The sequence below is a fragment of the Moschus berezovskii genome, chromosome 17, assembly GCF_049115385.1.
Source record: "Moschus berezovskii isolate FMDL1 chromosome 17, NW_MosBer_1.0, whole genome shotgun sequence".
Classification (NCBI taxonomy): domain Eukaryota; kingdom Metazoa; phylum Chordata; class Mammalia; order Artiodactyla; family Moschidae; genus Moschus; species Moschus berezovskii.
This window is the reverse complement of record NC_142476.1, coordinates 61,649,115-61,666,927: the sequence shown is the minus strand read 5'-3', so window position 1 is coordinate 61,666,927 and position 17,813 is coordinate 61,649,115. Positions and strand designations below refer to the sequence as shown.

General features: G+C 40.4%; 1 protein-coding gene across 1 annotated transcript in view; it reads right to left on the bottom strand.

The window, feature by feature from the left end:
• The window catches only part of CNST (consortin, connexin sorting protein), a 98,593-nt gene that overhangs the window by 42,782 nt on the left and 37,998 nt on the right, over positions 1-17,813 (bottom strand). The window contains exon 3 of the mRNA XM_055419739.2: positions 393-598. Within this exon, the coding sequence (XP_055275714.2) occupies positions 393-598 (206 nt within the window). The remainder of the gene's footprint in view (positions 1-392; positions 599-17,813) is intronic.

Sequence of the window (17,813 nt, the reverse complement as noted above, 5' to 3'; positions counted from 1 at the left end):
ATCCCTAAGGCTGGCAAGATTCCCCAGGAGCAGGAAACGTCAACCCACTCCAGTATTCTTGCCTGAGAAATCCCATTGAACAGAGGAGCCTGGCAGGCTACAGTCCATGGGGTTTCAAGAGTCAGACACAGCTTAGTAACCAAACCACCACCCCCACCAAGTAAAAGAAGTGAGAGACTGTATGAGCCGGAGATTGATCATCCAAGCCAACATGTGGCCACCAGTCAGTGATATGCCAGATTTCCTACCAGCTACTGATCCAAGGTCACCTCCTCCTGGACTCACCCATGACAGGTGGAGCAGAATCCATTACAGAGAACTGGATTTTAGATTATTACAAATATTGCCCCCAGAATTTCAGTGAGGCTGCAATTGAAAGTTCAGCAAGATACCTGGTGAAGGCAAAGGGGAAGTGCTCTTGAATCCAACTGCTCAACTTCACCTCGTATAAGTGAGAACAGAGACTGCAGAACCAACTTTGGGGCTTCTAGTTGATCGTTAGCATTTACTTCTGCAGATTCTTCATCACTAACGGCATGTGTGGCTACATGTAGTATATTTTCTTGCATTAAAGGTGTGGTATCTTCTGAAGAAAGTCCTTTGAGAGTAAATAAAATGCCTATGTTAGAATAAATTTCTATCATGGTAGAACACCTTAAAATAATTATGCCTTTCAACCATAAAATTTTCAAATAAAACTGATTATATGAAAAAAAAAAATCCCACAGAAGCCACAAGTTATTCTCCTCATTAAGATTGTGCTTGACATCTGATTCTTTCTATTAGCAATTAGTTACCAGAAGCAATTGTTAGTTCTATATAAACTTTTCTATTTACAATACATTATAGATTAAGAATCTAATTTATATTCTTAATTAAGAATATTAAAAAAACAGAGAGATCTAAAGAAAAGTATGCAGGTTAAAATCTGACCAAAAACTTGACTCTCCCAAAGGAAAATGAATTAACCAAAATTTGAAGTCATACTTTGCTCCAAATGAAATAGCACTAAATGAGAAAGTAAATGTGGTTATCATATCAAAGGCTAAAGAAGTTAAGCCTTCTTTCTAAACTCTAGTTTGATAACTTTGGAACTACCTCTGGAGCCCAGGAGAGCAGAGGGAATCAGATGTCCAGAGCTAATGGTCACAGAAACTTTCTTTCTAGTAAAAAAGAGAAAAACAAACTTGGAAAAAAAAAAAAAAGCAGCAAAATTCTTGGCCCAGAGCTCCTGAAATGACACACCAAATTTTAAGACACTAAACATAACACATTATAACTTTACCCTTCACTGAAATCTCAGCATGAGTTCTGATTTTCATATTGAAATTGAATAGACTGTGTGCATCTGTACTTACCTTCAGCTAGTCCATCTTGGGAAGGATCTTTCTCAGTAATTTAGTATATGCATACCATGATTGAAGATGCCTTTGGCCTGGAGATGGCCTGCCATTTTATTTTGTAGGAATGGTATTTGTGAAAAACAGGAATGATTTTTCTGCTTTCTAATTTTCTAACTGCAAGTGGTAATGCCAATGTAGGAAGAGAAGCTTTCTATAGAGAACTACAAAGAAACTAAGATAAATACTGTTTTCTTTCCTTTTCCTCCCAGCCACACTACTATACCCAAGACATTAAAATACATTAAGACTGTGATAAGGCTAATCTCCCAAATTCTATATTTCTCTTAATTAAATTCTTCTTAATTTTTCATTAAATGTTTGGTAGAATTCACCAAGGGGCTTTCCAGGTGGCTTAGTGGTAAAGAACCCACCTGCCAATGAAGAAGACCCAGGTTCAATCCCTGGGTTGGGAAGATCGCCTGGAGGAGGGCATGGTAACCTACTCTGGTATTCATATCTGGGATATCCTATGGACAGAGGAGCCTGGAGGGCTGGCTATCGCCCTTAGGGTCACAAAGAGTCAAACACGACAGAGAGACTGAGCAACGACAATAACAAAATTCATCTATGAATTAAATGTTTGGTTCAGTGCAGTTCAGTTCAGTCGCTCAGTTGTGTCTGACTCTAAGCGACCCCATGAATCACAGCACGCCAGGCCTCCCTGTCCATCACCAACTCCCGGAGTACACTCAAACTCATGTCCACAGAGTCGGTGATGCCATCCAGCCATCTCATTCTCTGTCGTCCCCTTCTCTTCCCGCTCCCAATCCCTCCCAGCATCAGAGTCTTTTCCAGTGAGTCAACTCGTCACATGAGGTGGCCAAAATATGGGAGTTTCAGCTTCAGCATCAGTCCTTCCAATGAACACCCAGGATCGATCTCCCTTAGAATGGACTGGTTGGATCTCCTTGCAGTCCAAGGGACTCTCAAGAGTCTTCTCCAACACCGCAGTTCAAAAGCATCAATTCTTCAGCGATCAGCTTTCTTCACAGTCCAACTCTCACATCCATACATGACTACGGGAAAAACCATAGCCTTGACTAGATGGACCTTTGTTGGCAAAGTAATGTCTCTTGATTTTTAATATACTATCTAGGTTGGTCATAACTTTCCTTCCAAGGAGTAAGCGTCTTTTAATTTCATGGCTGCAATCAGCAACCACAGAGATTTTGGAGCCCCCAAAAATAAAGTCTGACACTGTTTCCACTGTTTCCCCATCTATTTCCCATGAAGTGATGGGACCAGATGCCATGATCTTTCTTTTCTGAATGTTGAGCTTCAAGCCAACCTTTTCACTCTCCTCTTTCACTTTCATCAAGAGGCTTTTGAGTTCCTCTTCAATTTCTGCCATAAGGGTGGTATCATCTGCATATCTGAGGTTATTGATATTTCTCCCAGCAATCTTGATTCCAGCTTGTGCTTCTTCCAGCCCAGCGTTCCTCATGATGTACTCTGCATAGAAGTTAAATAAGCAGGGTGACTATATACAACCTTGATGTACTCCTTTTCCTATTTGGAACCAGTCTGTTGTTCCATGTCCAGTTCTGACTGTTGCTTCCTGACCTGCATACAGGTTTCTCAAGAGGCAGGTCAGGTGGTCTGGTATCCACATCTCTTTGAGAATGTTCCACAGTTTATTGTGATCCACACAGTCAAAGGCTTTGGCATAGTCAATGAAGCAGAAATAGATGTTTTTCTGGAACTCTCTTGCTTTCTCCATGATCCAGAGGATGTTGGCAATTTGATCTCTGGCGCCTCTGCCTTTTCTAAAGCCTGCTTGAACATCTGAAAGTTCACGGTTCACATATTGTTGAAGCCTGGCTTGGAGAGTTTTGAGCATGACTTTACTAGCGTGTGAGATGAGTGCAATTGTGCAGTAGTTTGAGCATTCTTTGGCATGGCCTTTCTTTGGGATTGGAATGAAGACTGAGCTTTTCCAGTCCTGTGGCCATTGCTGAGTTTTCCAAATTTGCTGGCATATTGAGTGCAGCACTTTCATAGCATCATCTTTCAAGATTTGAAATAGCTCAACAGACGCGAGAGATGCGGCGCAGGTGCAACTGACCACGCAAAGAGGCGCGGCCCTGAGGAGCTACCCTACGCCCGAGGCCAGGGCCGGCTGCCGAGAGGAGCTACCCCACGTACAATAGGCGGTGGTTGCGCGGGAGCAGGAGGGCTGAGAGGAGCTACTCCATGTTCAAGGTCAGGAGGGGCGGCCTTGAGGAGATACCCCTCGTCCAAGGTAAGGTGCAGTGGCTGCGCTTTGCTGGAGCAGCTGTGAAGAGATATCCCACGACCAAGGTAAGAGAAATCCAAATAAGACAGTAGGTATTGCGAGGGGGCATCAGAGGGCAGACACACTGAAATCATAATCACAGAAAACTAGTCGATCTGATCACATGGACCACAGCCGAATGTGGTCCACTGGAGAAGGGAATGGCAAACCACTTCAGTATACTTGTCTTGAGAACCCCATGAACAGTATCAAAAGGCAAAATGATAGGATACTGGATGAGGAATTCCCCAGGTCGGTAGGTGCCCAGTTATGCTACTGGAAATCAGTGGAGAAATAACTCTGGAAGTAATGAAGGGATGGAGCCAAAATAAAACCAATACCCAGTTGTGGATGTGACTGGTGATAGAAGCAAGGTCCGATGCTATAAAGAGCAATATTGCATAGGGAACCTGGAATGTTAGGTCCATGAATCAAGGCAAATTGGAAGTGGTCAAATAGGAGATGGCAAGAGTGAACATAGACATTCTAGGAATCAGTGAACTAAAATGGACTGGAATGGGTGAATTTAACTCAGATGACCATTATATCTACTACTGTGGGCAGGAATCCCTTAGAAGAAATGGAGTAGCCATCATAGTCAACAAAAGAGTCTGAAATGCAGTACTTGGATGCAATCTTAAAAATGACAGAATGATTTCTGTTCGTTTCCAAGGCAAACCATTCAATATTACAGTAATCCAGGCCTATGCCCCAACCAGTAACACTGAAGAAGCTGAAGTTGAACGGTTCTATGAAGACCTACAAGACCTTTTAGAATTAACACCCAAAAAAGATGTCCTTTTCATTATAGGGGACTGGAATGCAAAAGTAGGAAGTCAAGAAACACCTGGAGTACCAGGCAAATTTGGCCTTGGAGCACGGAATGAAGCAGGGCAAAGGCTAATAGAGTTTTGCCAAGAGAATGAACTGGTCATAGCAAACACCCTATTTCAACAACACAAGAGAAGACTCTACACATGGACATCACCAGATGGTCAACACCGAAATCTGATTATATTCTTTGCAGCCAAAGATGGAGAAGCTGTATACAGTTAGCAAAAACAAGACCAGGAGCTGACTGTGAACTCCTTATTGCCAAATTCAGACTTAAATTGAAGAAAGTAGGGAAAACCACTAGACCATTCAGATATGACCTAAATCAAATCCCTTATGATTACACAGTGGAAGTGAGAAATAGATTTAAGGGACTAGATCTGATAGATTGAGTGCCTGATGAACTATGGACGGAGGTTCATGACATTGTACAGGAGACAGGGACCAAGACCATCCCCATGGAAAAGAAATGCAGAAGAGCGAAATGGCTGTCTGAGGAGGCCTTATAAATAGCTGTGAAAAGAAGAGAAGCGAAAAGCAAAGGAGAAAAGGAAAGATATAAGCATCTGAATGCAGAGTTCCAAAGAACAGCAAGGAGAGATAAGAAAGCCTTCCTCAGCGATCAATGCAAAGAAATAAAGGAAAACAACAGACTGGGAAAAACAAGAGATCTCTTCAAGAAAATTAGAGATACCAAGGGAACATTTCATGCAAAGATCGGCTCAATAAAGGACAGAAATGGCATGGACCTAACAGAAGCAGAAGATATTAAGAAGAGGTGGCAAGAATACACAGAAGAACTGAACAAAAAAGATCTTCACAACCAAGATAATCACGATAACGTGATCACTGACCTAGAGCCAGACATCTTGGAATGTGAAGTCAAGTGGGCCTTAGAAAGCATCACTACGAACAAAGCTAGTGGAGGTGATAGAATTCCAGTTGAGCTATTTCAAATCTTGAAAGATGATGCTGTGAAAGTGCTGCACTCAATATGCCAGCAAATGTTTGGTAGAATTCCTTTAATGAAAAATTAGTGTCAGTCCTTCTAAGACTTTTCCAAAAATCAAAGAGCAGGGAACAGTTTCAATCTCATTTTTACAAAGCCAGCATTACCCTGATACTAAAGCCAAATAAAGATACTACATAAAAAGTAAACTACAAGTAAATGTCTCTGATGAATACAGATTCAAAAATTCTCAACAAAATAGGAACTTAATTCAGCAGCCCATTTAAAGGCTCGAGCACCGTGATCAAGCAGAATTTATTCCTGGGATGCAAGGTTGGTTCAACACACACTGACCCATCACTGTCACGCAGCACGTTAACTGAAGGATAAGTATCGCATGGCCATCTCAATGGATGTGGGAAAAATTATTTAACAAAAGTCAACATCCTTTAACGATAAAACTCTCAACATAGCAGGCACAGAAGAAATGTACCTCAGCATGATAAAAGCCATATATGACTACTCACAGATAACACCATACTCAACAATGAAAGGTTAACATACTTTCCTCAAAGATCTGGAACAAGACAAAGGTGCCTACTCTCACCACTCCTATTCAACACAATACTGGAAGTTCTGGTTGGAGCAATCAAGCAAGAAAAAGAAATGAAAGGCATCCAACTCAGAAAGGAAGATGTAAAACTGTCTCTGTTTGCAGATAATATAATCTTATAAATGGAAAACCCTCAAGACTTCACTAAAAAACTGTTAGAACCAACAAATGATTTCAGGAAAGTTACAGGATATATAATCACCATTTAAAAATCAGTTGCATTGCTACAAACTAACAGTGAACTATCTGAAAAAGAAAACCATTTTATTTACAATAGTAATAAAACAACAAAGTACTTAGGAATAAATTTAACAATGTAGATGAAAGTTATTGTTGTTGTTCAGTTGCTCAGTCACGTCTGACTCTTTGTGACCCCATGGACTGCAGCACACCAGGCGTCCCTGTCCTCCACCATCTCCCGGAGCTTGCTCAAACTCATGTCCATTGAATCATTGATGCCGTTCAACCATCTTGTCCTCTGTCGTCCCCTTCTCTTCCTGCCTTCAATCTTTCCCAGCATCAGGGTCTTTTCTAATGAGTCAGCTCTTTGCATCAGGTGGCCAAAGTATTGGAGCTTCAGTTTCAGCATGTGTCCTTCCACTGAATATTCAGGATTGACTTCCTTTAGGAATGACTGGTGGAGAAGGCAATGGCAACCCACTCCAGTATTCTTGCCTGGAGAACCCCGTGGACAGAGGAGCCTGGTGGGCTGCTGTCCATGGGATCGCACAGAGTCGGACGCGACCGAAGCAACTCAGCATGCATGTATTGGAGAAGGAAATGGCAACCCACTCCAGTATTCTTGCCTGGAGAACCACAGGGACAGAGGAGCCTGGTGGGCTGTGGTCTATGGGGTCACACAGAGTCGGACACAACTAAAGTGACTTAGCAGCAGCAGTAGCAGGAATGACTGGTTTGATTTCCTTGCTGTCCAAGGGACTCTCAAGAATCTTCTCCAACACCACAGGTCAAAAGCATTAATTCTTTGGTGCTCAGCCTTCTTTATGGTCCAACTCTCACATCCATACATGACTACTGGAAAAACCATAGCTTTGCCTATACAGACCTTTGTCGGCAAAGTAGCCCTTCAGGCTCTCTGTCCACAGGGATTCACCAGGCAAGATTACTGGAGTGGGTTGCCATGCCGTCCTCCAGGGGATTTTCCCAACCCAGGGATAGAATCCAGATCTCTGGCATTGCAGGTGGATTCTTTACCCTCTGAGCCACCAGGGGAGCCCATTCATACTAGAGTGGGTAGTCTATCCCTTCTCCAGGGCATCTTCCCAACCCAGAAATTGAACCAGGGTCTCCTGCACTGCAGATGGATTCTTCACCAGCTGAGCTACTGGGAAGCCTGAAAGCTAGTGAAGAAAACACAAATAGATGGAAAGATATACTATGCTCATGGGTTGGAAGAATTAAAAAATAAATGTTACTCATAGCAATCCTTAGATTCAATGGAATCCCTATCAAAACTGCAACGGCATTTTTCAAGGTATTAGAAAGGTCTTAAAATTTATATGGAATCATAAAAGATCACATATAGCCAGAGCAATCATGAGCAAAAAAAAAACAAAAACACACATCAACAAAGTTAGTAGCATCTGACTATGAGATTTCAAAAACTACTACAAAATTATAGTAATCAACAATAACATAGTTGGCATAATAACAGATGCACAGAACACTGGAACACAACAGAGCATCACAATAGAGCAATAGATTTGTTTCTACACACTTATGATCCTTATCAAAAATGCCAAGAACACACACAATTAAGAGAAAGGACAGTTTCTTCAACAAAGAGTGCTAAGAAAACTGGTTTTCCACATGTGGAAGAAAGAAATTGAACTCATCTCACTACATATGCAAAAATTCAACTTGATATGGAATTGAGATTTGAATGTAAGACCTGAAACCATGCAACTATTAGATGAAAATATAGGGGGAAAGCTTCCTGACACGGTAAGACTGTTTTGGACATGACACCAAAAGCACAGGCAACAAAAGCATAAGTACACAGGTGGGATTTCATCAAACTAAACAGCTTCTTGCATAGTAAAGGAAACAATCAACAAAGGGAAGAGACAATCTCTGAAGTGGGAGAAAATATTTGCTAACCATCCATCTGAAAAGGGGTTAATATCCAAAATACATAAGGAATTCAAACCACTCAATAGCAAGAAAACAATCTGATTGAACTGTTGGTGGAAATGCATACTGGTACAGCTATTATGAAAAACAGTACAAACACTCCTCAAAAACATAAGACTAGAACTACCCTGCTGCTGCTAAGTCGCTTCAGTTGTGTCTGACCCTGTGCGACCCCATAGACGGCAGCCCACCAGGCTCCGCCATCCCTGGGATTCTCCAGGCAAGAACACCGAAGTGGGTTGCCATTTTCTTTTCTAATGCATGAAAGTGAAAAGTGAAAGTGAAGTCACTCAGTTGTGTCTGATTCTTAGTGACCCCATGGACTGCAGCCCACCAGGCTCCTCTGTCCATGGGATTCTCCAGGCAAGAGTACTGGAGTGGGTGCCAGTGCCTTCTCCAAGAACTACCCTATGATCCAGCAATTCCACTTCTGTGTATGCACACAAAGGGAACAAAATCAAGAATCAAAACAATTATCTGCACCCCCAGGTTCATTACAGCGTCACTTACAGTAGTTCAGATATGGAAATAATCCAAGTGTCTGTCAATGGATGAACAGCTGAAGAAAAGTGGTACACAGATACAATGGAGTATTATTCAACCGTGAGAAAGAAGGAAATGCTACCTTATATGGCAACTTCGATAAATTAGGAGGTCATCATGCTGAGTGAAATAAGCTAGACAGAGAAAGACAAATACTACATAATTTCATTTATGAGTGCAATCTAAAAAATAAAATTTTAAAGTGAAACTCAAAGAAGCAAAGTAATATAATTAATGGTTACCAGGGGCTGGTGGGGGCAGATGGGGAGCTGTTGATCAAAAGATACAGAACTGCAGTTATGTAGGATGAATAAATCTAGAAATCTAATGTACAGGCATGATGACTCTACATAATAATACTGCATTGAACACTGAAAATACACCAAGAGAGTAGCTTTTAGTTGCGCTCATCACACAGTAATAAATGATAACATGAGATGAGACATGTTAACCAGTTTGGCTGTGTTATGTGTATCAAATCATCATGTTGTTCACCTTAAATATGTACAATTTAAATACATGAAATGTAAAAATACTGCTGTGAACAAGGCTGTTCCATCATTTAAGAAAACTGGAGGTAAGGGTACCTGTGTAATACAAGCATCTTCTACCTGCTCCACACCCCACATGCTGTATTTTTTTTAACTATTGTGACTGTTTTGCATAAACTGTGCAATGCATAAACAGAAGCATATCAGAGTTTGCAAGAAAATAACTGAATGGCCTTGCAAGAAGAATTGTGCAACATTCCACACTAAAGAGCAGGGTTCTGTTTTCAGTGTTGTTAAGCTTTTAGGGAAATAATTTTGGGGCTTCCCTGGTAGCTCAGATGGTAAAAAAATAAAATCTGCTTGCAATGTAGGAGACCCCAGTTCGATCCCTGGGTCGGGAAGATCTCCTGAAGAAGGGAATGACAACCCACTCCAGTATTCTTGTGTAGAGAATTCCATGGACAGACCACGGGGTCACAAAGAGTCAGACACAACTGAGCGATTAACACAACACAACACAACACAACACAACACATGGTGGCGTAACGGTAAAGCATCTGCCTGCAATGTAGGAGAAACAAGCTTGATCCCTGGGTGGAGAAGACCCCCTGGAGAAGGAAACGGAAACCCACTCCAGTATTCTTGAAAGGGAAATCCCATGGACAGAGGCGGCTGGCAGGCTGTAGTCCATGGGGTCGCAAGAGTCAGACACAATTAGTGACTAAACCCCTACCACCAAAGAAACATAAATTGTTATCATACATGTAATTAAGTGACAAGGATATACTTTACACATAAAATTCAATAGGAAAACAATAGTTGGCCAAATTCTAGCTACATCAATTTTTAAACTATTTAAAATACATCCTGATTAATTTCACATTGCTAGGATAAAAACTCGCATTGAGAAAACTATTCCCAAAAAGTTGGAAGAAGAATGACAGGGGACATAAGGACAGCCCTGAGTGCCCTTCCTGTTTACAGCACTTATCAGCTATTCTTATGGCACATCAGTCAATCCTTCACTCCCCAGCCTCCCAATCGATTTCTAAACTGGGTGCTCTACCATCTTATAAAATTACTGGGAGAATTGAATGAGACAGTGAATGTAAAAGGCAGGTATCCTCCCAAAGATCATCCTTAAAATAATATCCTAAGCCTTTACTGTCACTTGAATTAAAAAGGTCACAGGAATTGTAAAGCACTTCTGAGACAGCACTGTTTTTTTATTTTGAAGAAAACATTAAGAGGGAAATGTAAATAAAGCTAATGAAGCTCATATTTCTACTGTCTCACTGAATAACAGGAATTATAAAAACGATGTTGGAATATCAAATTGCTTATTTATTACTCACCAATACTATAAGTTTGAACATGCCTGAACTTATTTTTGTAAAGGCAATAAAGAAAATACTTGCGTAACCATGAGTACTCAGAATGACTAGCATGTTGTGAATCAATACCTTTATAATGTACTAAAACATTTTAAAGTAGTCATAACAAAGCGTTTATGTCATAATATGGAAGTTCCAGTATTTTTCCACGTGAATTTCAAATTAATTATTTATCATGTCACATTGGTCTTACAAAAGTTTACAAAAGTTTTGCTTGAAAAAAATTAAGAATATGTCATCAATTAACAGGAAAATTCCTTCTAGTACATTAAAAGTTGAATGGTAAAGACATTTTTTAATGGTAAAGATATATTTATCGTTAATGAGAAAAGCCAAATCAAAACATATACTGGTACATAGAATTTCACCTTCACTACAAACTGTCATTCAATATAAATGAAGCTTTCTTGTATCATATATGAATCTATACATCCAGACAGGAACAAAAAATTCTATTTGTCTTCATCTGTGGGCTATGGTTAAAACTTGCCATTAACCAATTTGTTGTTCTATTTATAAGTATATGTAGGTGGTGACAGTCAAATCATAGGCCTTCATTTCACTTGATATCTGTCAATTTCACCAAGCTCTAAAAAAGACATCTCACAGTTTACATATACCTATTGAGGTTTTACACTTAAAAAAAAAATTACCTGTAACTGCCTTGGGTCAGAGATTAGAGGAGTAACTTCACCTGAGAGATTTTACTCAATTTATCATACTATAAAATTCGTAACTGAATTCTATGTCAGTTTTGACATGTAGTTTTATTCAACTCAGAATCTGTCTCTCATGGTGGTCAAGAGACACACCTGGTGGAGAACAGTGCTGGTACCCTTTATCTTAACTCATTAGGAATGAACCTAACACTAAATTACTGGGAGTATTCTCCTTTAACAATCTAGCATTGATCCGCCATTTGTTAATATATTGAAGAGATATTAACTGTTTCTCTATGTGACAGGGAGAATGATGTAACTAGATAAAGGTAAAAATCTCATAGCTGGTACTTGAGGTAGTCATTAATCAAGATAACGAAAAATTATCACAGGCAAAATGGGGTTTGAAAAGATGCTACAATGAGACATCCAGGTCTAGGTAAAGACAGCAGCAATGGCTATACTTAGGATAAAACAGTGAAAGCAATGATGTAAACTAAGCTGATGGGGATGTTTGGGGATAGAAAAAGAGTAATTTAAAGGCTTAATGTATTTCACCCCTAAGTTCATAGAAGAACTATCCACAATAGCCCAGAAATGGAAACAACGTAAATGTCCACTGACAGATGAAGGAATGAGGAAGATGTAGTACACGCGTCCAGTGGAATATTACTCAGCCATAAAAAGGAAATAATGCCATCTGCAGCAACATGGATACAACTGGAGAATATCATACTAAGTGAAGCAAGTCAGAAAGATAAATATCATATGATATCACTCATGTGGAATCAAAAATATGACATAAATGAACCTATCTATGAAACAGAAACAGACTCACAGGAACAGAGAACTGATCTGTGGTGGTTAATGGGGAGACAGCTGGGAGAGGGATGGAGTGGGAGGCTGGGGTTAGCAAAGGTAAGCTACTATATATATATATGATAAACAACAAATTCCTACTGTATAGGATGGGGAACTATATTTCAGTATCTTAAGATAAACCATAATGGAAAAGAATATTTTAAAAAACAATGTCTATTTATATAACTGAATCACTTTGTTGCATAGCAGAAATTATCACAGAATTATAAAACAACTATACTTCAAATTAAAACATAAAAGTTCAATCATTTCAAATGCTGTCTACCACTATTCAGGGTATAAAGATGCTTTCTTATATGCAGGTTAGTGTGACTTTAGAAAACAGTCTGCTTTTTGTTCACGCTGGTCCCTCTGCCTGGTCAGTCAGCTTTTAAAGGGTAGAGGTATGCTTCATCACTGTGACGTCAACAGTAAGCACACTGCCTGACAAATAGCACGTACTTAAAACACTTCTTGGGGAAAATGCTGGTTAAATGTTATGTACCACAGAGTATATTACAAGCCCATATTCACTATGCCATTAAACCCTCACCACATTATAAAGTAGGGATTAGAAATTATAGATGAAGCAACTGAAATTAAGATTAAATGACAGCCTTGGTTTGGAAGTCAAATGCCTGACTGTGAGTTAAAAAATCAACTGCTTTCTAGTTCTGTAACTCTAGGCAAAGTCAATCTCTTTAATCCTTTATTTTTCTGTTAAACAGGAATATAACCTATATGGACTCTCCTAAGAAACTTCATTTAGATGAGAGGTAAAGAAACAGTCATGTCTGACTGTTTGTGATCCCATGGACTATACAGTCCATGGATTCTCCAGGCCAGATACTGGAGTGGGTAGCCTTTCCCTTCTCCAGGGTATCTTCCCAACCCAGGGATCGAACCCAGATCTCCCACATTGCAGGTGGCTTCTTTACTAGCTGAGCCACAAGGGAAATCCAAGAATACTGGAGTGAGTAGCCTACCCCTTTTCCAGCGGATCTTCCTGTCACAGGAATCAAAATGGGTTCTCCTACATTGAAGGTGGAATCTTTACGAACTGAGCTATCAGGGAAGCCTGCCCATCAGAACAAGACCCAGTTTCCCCCTCAGTCAGTCTCTCCCATCAGGAAGCTTCCATAAGCCTCTTATCCTTCTCCATCAGAGGGCAGACAGACTGAAAACCACAATCACAGAAAACTAACCAATCTGATCACATGGACCACAACCCTGTCTAACTCAATGAAACTGTGAGCTATGCCATGTAGGGCCACTCAAGCCGGGTGGGTCATGATGGAGAGTTCTGACAAAACGTGGTCCACTGGCAATGTTTTGGGAATGGCAAACTACTTCAGTATTCTTGCTTGAGAACCCCATGAACAGTATGAAAAGGCAAAAATGTGGGACACTGAAAGATGAACTCCCCAGGTCGGTAGGTGCCCAATATGCTACTGGAGATCAGTGGGGAACTAATCAGAAAAGAATGAAGAGACAGAGACAAAGTAAAAACACCACCCAGCTGTGGATGTGAGACAGGGGATGGAAGTAAAGTCCAGTGCTGTAAAGAGCAATACTGCATAGGAATCGGGAATGTTAGGTCCATGAATCAAGGCAAATTGGAAGTGGTCAAACAGGAGATGGTAAGAGTGAAATCGACAGTTTAGGAATCAGCCAACTAAGATGGACTGGAATGGGTGAATTTAACTCAGATGACCATGATATCTACTACTATGGGCAAGAATCCCTTAGAAGAAATGGAGTGGCCATCATAGTCAACAAAAGGGTCCGAAATGCAGCACTTGGATGCAATCTCAAAAATGACAGAATGATCTATTTCCAAGGCAAACCATTCAATATCACAGTAATCCAAGTCTATGCCCCGACCAATAATGCTGAAGCTGAACGGTTCTATGAAGACCTACAAGACCTTCTAGAATTAACACCCCAAATAAGATGTCCTTTTCATTACAGGGGACTGGAATGCAAAAGTAAGAAGTCAAGAAATACCTGGAATAATGGGCAAATTTGGCCGTGGAGTACGGAATGAAGCAGGGCAAAGGTTAACAGAGTTTTGCCAAGAGAACGCACTGGTCATAGCAAACACTATTGGAGGGACTGATGCTGAAGCTGAAACTCCAATACTTTGGCCACCTGATGTGAAGAACTGACTCCTTTGAAAAGACCCTGATGCTGGGAAAGATTGAAGGCAGGAGGAGAAGGGGATGACAAAGGATGAGATGGTTGGATGGCATCACCAACTCAATGGAAACGAGTTTGAGTAAACTCTGGGAGTTGGTAATGGACAGGGAGGCCTGGCGTGCTGCGGCTGATGGGGTTGCAAAGAGTCGGACATGACTGAGCGAATGAACTGAACTGAAATTAACACTGCTATTGATTCACAATTCCATGATCTATCTACTTTCAACTAAGAACACTGAGTTTTCGAAGAAAGATATTAGGAAACAAAACTACATTCACTGCTTAAAAAAAAGAAAACTTTCCCCTGGAGAAAGAACTGGCAACCCACTGCAATATTCCTGCCTGGAAAATTTGACGGACAGAGGAGCCTGGTGAGCTACAGTCTATGAGGTGGCAAAAAGTTGAACATGACTGGATGACTAAATGACAACAAGAGGCAGGATGAAGATTTCCAAGGTGTTCAAAAAATGGTTTGAGAGGACAGGGAATGATGATTGGCTTGATGTATTTAAGAGAATACTTGATGAGGCTTGAACTTTGAACTTCTAGTTTGTGTTAAAGGGAATCCTCGTGCTTTTTTAATCAGCTTGCTCTGGCTAAATGGGAAGAAACTGTCCAGAAGACTAAAAGATGTCAGTGGGGATTCCCAGGTGGTGCTAGTGGTAAAGAACTCCAGGAACCCGCCAATGCAGGAGATGGGAGGAGAAGCGGGTTCAATCCTTGGGTTGGGAAAATCCCCTGGAGGAGGGCATGGCGACCCACTCTAGTATTCTTGCCTGGAGATTCTTGCATGGACAGAGGAGCCTAGTAGGTTTTCTATGGTCCACAGGGTCACAAAGAGTCAGATAAGACTGAAGTGACTTAGCACAAAGGTATTTTTATCCTAAATTAATAAAAAGCAAAACACCAAAACTTTCCTTGACCCAATTGTTGACAGTCCCTCTCACTACACTGAGGCTAGATCAAATAAAAATCTGAGAATTCAGAGACAATTAATGAAACAAACCAAGCTCCATCACTTCCTTCAGGGTGAACCAACACCCTTTTCTCTGTTCATGTTTCATCTTGCTAAGGCTGGTAGGCAGGAATTGTTCTGAAGAAGCATGGCTGGCAATACACTCAGAGAGAAAGTATGTGTGAAATGGTCCTGTGGCAAAGTACGTTCAGTCGGACATGAAACAGAACTTTTCTTTAAACATAGTTCAAAATTAGAAAATGTCAAACAGTGCAGTTTAACAATCAGGCTCAGTTGAAGTCAGACTGCCTGGGATCAAATCCTGAGGGTGTCACCTGTCAGCAGTACAATCCTGGGCAAGTTACTTCTCTCTGTGCTTTCAGAGTCCCCCTCTAGTGCTTTCAGATTCCTCCTCTAGAGACTGAGGCTAATCGTGGTACTTAATAAGATTAAATGAGATATTTCATACAAAGCAGGTATCACGGTGGCACACATACACTAAATGCTCAGAAAATGTTCAAGAACTTTTGTTTTTAAAACTCAGCAAGCTGCAATCAAATTAAATTAAATATGTCCATGACAGTGAATTTGGAACTCTATGAATTATTTGGTGATTTTTTAATATGTAACATAAAACTTAACATTTTAACCCTTTTGAACTGTACGATAGAGTGACATTACATTCACAATGTTGTACAACCATTACCACTTACCATTTGCAGAACTTTACATCACCCAAACAAAAACTCTGTACCCATTAAACACTAACTCCCCATTCCCCTCCTGCTTTACATCTGGAATCCTCTGTGGATGAAAAATGTTGCCTGCAATATCAGTAAACAAAGAATGTTGTGGCCATCACATCATTAGCCCCTGCAGCTGCCCAGCTGGTAAGCCCTGAGAGAACTCAGGATGGACACAAACAACCTGCCAGCCACTGATACCAGCCACGGCAGCCTCTCCCCAGTGGTGCATCCTGAGGGGATTTAGGATGGAAAAAAGCAAGATACAGGCCCTAGATAATTACAATGCATATCAAAGGAATGATTTCAGTGAGCCCAGACTTTCACATCTTCCTATACACAGAAAAGCACTAAATTCATTAACTTGAGAGGTCTAGTTTTATTTAACGGTAATTTTTCGTCTGGTTTTTGTTGTAAAAATTGCTCTGTTTCCCAGTTCTTACCTTACCTCTTGGGAATAGTCTCTCTGGAAAAAGGATGACTCCTGGTTTAAATCCTAAGAAAGTCTGCCAAATTAAACAATCTCTCTTCTAGGTTGCACTTTTTTTTCCAAGTCAACAGCTCTACTCTACTTTCTGTCTCCATGAATTTGCCTAGACCAAGTACCTCATGTAAGTAGAGCCACACAATGTTTGTCTTTTTGTGTCTGGCTTGTGTCACTCAGCACAATGTCTTCAAGATTCATCCATGTTGCAGCATGTATCAGATTATTACTCCTTTTAAGGCTGAACAATGTTTCCATATATACATATACTTTTTTCTTCACATATTTTATCAATGGACATCTGCAGTGCTAACACCTTTTGGTTACTTTGAATAATGCTGCCCTGAACACTGGTGTACAGGTATCTGAGGCATTACTTTCAATTACTCTGGGTACATATCTAGAATTGGTGGATTAAATGATAATTCTGTTTAACTTTTCAAGGAACTACCAAATTGTCTTCCTGGAGCTCTACAGAATTTAAACTCCTCAACCAACGTATCTTTATGAGGCTGCAATAGTTATGTGTTTCCCCCTCCCCCCATCTCTAAGACAAAAATAATATTACTTACCAAAGATTGAGGTGATGTTTCTTAATCAACAGTATGTACACCTCAAAGTTTCTATCATACAAAAATATGATACAGTAGTATTCTTCAGAGCATTTTAGTTTAAATCCATGCCTCGGGGCATAGTTTACGGATTCTTTTTCCTGCCTGCTGAAATCTGCTGTTGAATCCTCTTAAGTGAAATTTTCATTTCAATCACTGCATTCTTAAGTTCCAGAATTTTGGCTTCACTTCTATTAATAATTACTAGACTAGATTTTATATACAACAGATGTGAAAAAGTACTTCACGAAATGAACTTCATGAAACTCCAAGGGAATTTAACAAATGCATGCCCATGAGAGCGCCCACAGGCTGTCAGAGAGAGGAAAAAAAATTCCACCTGCCATATCAGTAAACACAGGATGTTGCAGCCATCAAGCCATCATGCCATCACATTATAGCTGCCCAGAAGGTGAACCCTGAGGGAACTCAGGATAGAAACTGGATGCCCACTATCTAGTAGTCAGCCACTGTAGCCACCCCAATGAGGTAACCAGAAGAGTCAGGACAAGAAAGCACAGGATATTGGTCCCAGAGAGCTGAGGTGCATGTCAAATGGATGATTTCAGCAAGCCCTTACATCTTCCCATTTGTAGAAAAGCACTGAATTCCTTAATCTGTGATGTCTTGTTTTCTTTAATTAAC